Source organism: Acanthisitta chloris, unplaced genomic scaffold, assembly GCF_000695815.1.
Source record: "Acanthisitta chloris isolate BGI_N310 unplaced genomic scaffold, ASM69581v1 scaffold5594, whole genome shotgun sequence".
Classification (NCBI taxonomy): domain Eukaryota; kingdom Metazoa; phylum Chordata; class Aves; order Passeriformes; family Acanthisittidae; genus Acanthisitta; species Acanthisitta chloris.
Window position 1 is genome coordinate 24,042 of NW_008668631.1, and position 5,645 is coordinate 29,686.

Sequence of the window (5,645 nt, forward strand, 5' to 3'; positions counted from 1 at the left end):
GCGGGCGATCGGCGCTGGGCGCCCCACGGCTCGGGGCTCCGAGTCTACTCCTCCCTCCTGCTTCGCTTCCCCCGCTTTGCTTTACCCTCCTGCTTTTCCAGAAGCTTCTTACCCTGCCGTGAACTTTGGCAGTTGGGGGACGACACCTGGCCGGGGTAAGGGGGAGCGGCGCGGGGATGAGGAAGGCTCGGCACGGGCAGCGCGGGCACAGGAGCCGTTAGGGGCGGTGGGGTTGACCGAGGGGGGGGCAGGGAGGCTCTTGGTATGTGCCCTCCTGGAACTCTCTCTCTCTCCTGCCCCGAAACCACGGGATTTCAGGAAGTTCTCTCTCTCTCTCCTGGTCCAAATCCACGGGATTTCGGGGAGCTCTCTTTCTCTCCTCGTCCAAAACCACAGGATTTGGGGCTTGTAGCCCAACAGTAGAGCCAGGGCATCATCCCCTACCCTGGACTCCCCAAAGTCTGAAGCTGCCAGCTCGCTCTGACTGAGGGCGTTCTTGGGCTGGAGCCCCCACAAATTCCCCAAGTTGTTTCTGGGCATCAGAGAAAAGGAGAAGCAAAATTAGCATCAAACTGAGGGAAGTCAGCTGGGAGGTGGGGAAACTTGTCGAGGTGTTGAATCCTGAAAATTTGTCCTGCTAGCAGTAGGTGCCTAGAGCTGTGTTTCCCCAAGAAACAACCTTGCTTTGTGGGATGGCAGGGCTGGATTTTGTTGTTTGAGGGGTTATTGTTGGTTGGTTTTTTTTTAATTCTTTGTTCAGCCAAAAGCTTGCTGGGCAGCACCAGCCCGCTGGAGTTTGGGTGGCACTGGGGCATGGGGTTTTGAGGAAACTTCCCTGAGGTTCAGGGCTGTTAGAGCATGCTGGAGGAGGCATTGCAGCTCCCTTGCACAGCACCCCAGGGATGGGTCTCACCCAGCAGCACCAGGAACACCCAGAACTGGCCCTGCCTGGCTGCCAGAGAGCAACTGCACCTTGGGAAAACTCAACCATCTCCCTGTTGTTCTTGCAGGGCCTTCCCCACCCCTTACCACGTACCTCGTGAAGCACAGAGGCCATGGCGTGGTCAAGCCAAGCACTGGAAGAGAAGAGCGAGTTGAACTGTGTGGAGGCAGACCAGGATGACAGCCTGGTAGACCTCACGTGGCTGAGTGACTTCAAAGTGGCCCAAACTGGCCTGCCCCAGTTATACTCTGGCTCAGACCCCCAGGACTGTTGCACAGTGAGTGAGAGTCTGTTCAGTCTGATTGATGTCGAGTCGCCATGCTCACCCCTGGCAGCTGACCCAGCGTGCAAGGGCACACGCCACACTCCTTGCACACCTGTCTCCTCCTCCACCTCATCGACCACACACCATGATGTGGCTGTGTCCCCTCATCTTGCAGGGGACATCGACTATAAGACCAACCCACATGTCAAGCCACCCTACTCCTATGCCACCCTCATCTGCATGGCAATGGAAGCCAGCAATGAGCCCAAAATGACACTCTCTGCCATCTACAAGTGGATTACTGACAACTTCTGCTACTTCCGACATGCTGATCCCACCTGGCAGGTAGGAGATTTGGAGCCCTCTTGCCTTGGCTCCTCTCCCCACAGGGCTGGACAGGGCTTTCCACAGCCTCCACCCTGCAAGACAAGGTGTCATAGGAATGCTGGTTCCCACTGGGAGGAGAGTGGCACCAGCAGCTGGTGGGGAAGGGCTGTAATGGGAAAAAGCACATTTGGATGGGCACAGATGACATGGCTTTGGGTGGCAGAGGCAAGGAGTCATTCTGGAGGAGAATCCAGGGCTGTTTTGGGAGGTACCTGTTTTTGTTTTCTGACCCCTAAGGCTCCACTTGGCTCTGGGGTGAATGCATCCCAGTCCATACCTTCCTGGAACATGGGCTCCTGAAGTTGCTACATCAAATATCCCTGGGTGCTGAGGACCTGGCACAAGTGATGGCTGGAGATGCCACTTGTTGGACAAGTCACTCACTGGGGAATGTCTGAGCAGAAATGCTGCTGATTTCCAAGCAGGGCACAGGGCTGGGCTCCTGGAACCTCAGACAGGCCAAGGAGGCTGGGACAAGCTGCTGGGACCTCAGAGGGGAGCCTAGGAGAAGTCAAATAAGGCTCCTGTCTCCAACTAGCATGAGCATGTCCCCAGAGGGGAAGGAGAGCCCCCAGGCTCACCAGCTTTGAAGACAGCCTGAAGCCCAGGGGCTTTACCCAGCCACCTTGGCTCACTGTCCTCCTCCATCACACGAGGGAACCTCTAGCACATGGGGCTTTCTAGGATGTGGCAGGGCAGGAGGGACCTGGGTGGCTCATCTCTCTGCTGGGATTATTCCCAGTCCAAATCTGCAGCACATTACCAATCCTGACGGTGGTGCCCACCTGGGTAGGGCTGGGGAAACCTACTGAAAAGCCCCTGCCCAGGCATTGCCCACCTTCTCCCCAGGCAGGTAGGTCTCCAGTGGCTCTTGAAGCCCATCACAGGGAAGGGAAGCCCTCCTGGTCTCTCTCCAGGGCCACCTTGGTCCCCCAGGAGGGACCAAGGACCTAGCTCAGGGGACCTATGGGAGTGATTTGGAAGGAGGAGCTGGGTGCCAGCGTGTTGACTTTCTTCTGCATACTCATGGCTGGGTATCCACAACATTTTTTAATGAACACACTTAATTAAAAAAGCAAGAAGGTTTTCAATCCCTCTCTGCAGAGATGCAGGGGGTACACTGGACTGTTGCAGGCAGGAATGATAAATATGTTAACCAACTGGGTAATAACTCAGCCTGAGCTGAGTGAAGCTTGGGATGGGGAGGAGAGATGGGGAGCAAAGAATTCAGCTTGCAAGTCTCTGATCCTTGTAAAATTTCGTTAAACTGTAAAATTGGAGTTACCACAGCCTGGATTGGAGGGATATCTTTGTTCCTGCTTCTTCTTTCTGTGTTTTTTCTTTCCTTTCTTTTTTCTCTTTTGTTTCTTTTTTTTTTTTTTTTTACTTCCTTTTTTTTCTCTCCTTTTTTCTTTCTTTTGGAGGCTGTTCTCATCCCCTATCCTGATTCCTGTACGTGAAGACAGCCTGGAAAGGTCATGCCACCCATTGTCGGGGGGGGAGATGGATATATTCCTGTGGGAGCTGAGTGCTTTGGAGAGGAGCCAACAAACCCAAGGAGCTCCAGCCCAGAGGAGGGTTTTGGGGGGTGGGTGGGTGGGTGTGTGTGTGCGCGCATGTTTTTCAACAGCTCTAAGCAATTGAGCCTTGTTTTTCCTATTTGACACTACGGATTATGGATGAATAAGCATAAAGATATCCAGGCAACATTAGAAAAAAAAAACCCCACCTCTACCATATCCAGTCTTTTACTACAGTCCTGGCTTTGTGGAGTCCAATGCTGGGTTATTTACCCAATAACTGAGTTTCCTTTCTGATTATTCACATCACTCCAGGCACATTCAGGGTGTCAGAACAACTCAACGGGAGAAGAAACTCCTCCTTTTCTTTCTTTCCCCCTTCCCCCCCTCCCCCCAGCTTATTTGAGCAGTGGCTGATGAAGATGCAGTGATTTCACACCGATTTCCCCGGGCCAGGAGGCACCTCTGGGGACACACAGGGCTGTGGTGGAACAGCCCATGTGGCTCTCTGGGTTCTCCTACCTGATTTGTGCCAGCCTGGCTGTGGGAAGGCATGATGCCTACTTTTTTGGCAAAATGTTTTCCCCTCAACACTAGCAATCAGTGCAGATGAACTGGGGTATGCAAGAAGGACCCTGATGATGCCACCCCCAACAGTGCTGCCATGTGTTGTCCCTTGTAGTGAGGTCGAGGCCACGCTGGTGTAGACTCACCTCTTCCTTCTTAGCCACAAAGGAGGACCAAAACTCCTCCAGCTTAGTTCTATGCCTAGAGCAGCTCAGGCTGTTCTCTCCCACTGCTCTGCATAATTCAAGGACCCATGGCCCCAGTTTTCAGCCAAGGAGAGTTGCCCAAAAGCTTCCCATTAGTTGGCACATTCTAGCTTGAACCCCTTGGCTTCTGCCACCTCTGGCTGGATCAGACAGAAGGCAGGAAAGCTCTGTTGGAGACTCGGTGGTTCAGGGGACTTTTGCTGGTCATGTAGCCCAGGATGTCTTAATGTTGCCATTTCTGCTTTCTTTTCCCAAAGGTCCTTGCTGAAAATGTACTTTTCCACCAGCCTCCCCACACAGGTAGGTCCCACAGCAGCAGACATGCATTCAACCTTGATTTCTTTCTCTTTTGCATCTAGAACTCCATCCGGCATAACCTCTCCTTGAACAAGTCCTTCATCAAGGTGCCCCGGGAGAAAGACGAGCCAGGGAAAGGTGGATTTTGGAAGCTTGACCCCTGCTATGCCAACAAGCTTAAGTATGGGGCTTACAAAAAGAGAAAGATGCCTCCAGTGCAGATCCACGTAGCCTTGAACGGGAGAGTCCAGAAGAAGTCACGGCATGTCAGCCCAGCCATGTCGGCCTGCAGCTCTCAGTACAGCCTTGAGGCCAACATGGCATCACAGCAGCTGCTGAAAGAGTTTGAAGAAACCACCAGCAGCCAGAATTGGAATCCAGTGGGTAAAAAAGCAGGGCAGAAGCACAAGCAGCCCTCGCCCATGCCAATGGCCAAGGCGTCTCGGCTTTCCAGCTCCGCGTTGATGACCCAGGAAGAACAGACGGAGCTGGGATCACTGAAAGGTGTCTTTGACTGGGAAGCTATCTTTAATACCAATCTTAACGGAGACTTCACCCTTGGGGGTATGGAACTCCCACCTTCCATCAACCCTGTAACAAGCGACCTTGACCTGACAGGACAAGGACAGCACATCGACTGTCCCCAGGGGCAGGAACAAGTCCTCACTGAATCCAGTCAGTACAGCCTGGACTTCAATGAAACCCTCATGGCTACTACTTTCCTGGAGCATCCCTGGGTTGAAGGGCCAAGTGATTACCTCTCCAACTGTGTGAATATTGACCAGATGTTTGAAGACATCGATGCCTCTTTGCTGGCAGATGTGGGCCCTGTGGCACACCTCTTGTAAGACTGTAGTTGGACAGTCTCCCCAAGCTTGGGCTTGCAAGAGACAAGATTTTCTAGAGATGCCCATGGTGATTCTTACCAGCATCATTCTAAGGTTATTCCTGGAAACACCAGAGGGGAAAAAAACCCACCACCACAGGAACTGCCTGCTATGTCTTTAAAAGACACCTCAGATGTCTCTAGTTTCCTTAAGAGAATAAATTTTTTTTTTGTTTTACTTTTAAAAAAATGGAGTGTGAGTTGTTTTGTTCCATTGGGGCTAAAAGTACCTGCTAAATCCCATCCAAGACATGAGATTCCTGGTGGTTTAGGACTTCATAGACTTAAGTGCAATTTCCTCACCCTTTTGTCTCTCTGTTTCTTTCTGTCTTTCCCTTTTCTGTCTCAGTGCAGTTGGTCGGTATAGTGTGATAATTAGCTGGTAAGAAAATACAGGTCCCTTCTGGATTCTCCAAGTTCAACATCCCAGCTGACTTGTGCCTAGGGAAGAAGAAAAGGTCTATAAATTCAGCAAGTGTGCCTCTTTAGATGTTTTTATATAATCTATTATATATTATATATTCAAAGAAATCTATATTTTTTAGCACTAGAATTTCTTAAGGTGGGAGGGGAA

General features: G+C 51.6%; 1 protein-coding gene across 1 annotated transcript; it reads left to right on the top strand.

The window, feature by feature from the left end:
- The first annotated feature begins 1,055 nt into the window (after positions 1–1,055).
- On the top strand, positions 1,056–5,033 carry FOXJ1 (forkhead box J1). Its single transcript, XM_009072965.1, has 2 exons — positions 1,056–1,553; positions 4,248–5,033. The coding sequence occupies exons 1-2, from the start codon at positions 1,056–1,058 to the stop codon at positions 5,031–5,033; spliced, it is 1,284 nt and encodes a 427-aa protein (XP_009071213.1).
- Positions 5,034–5,645: the final 612 nt, after the last annotated feature.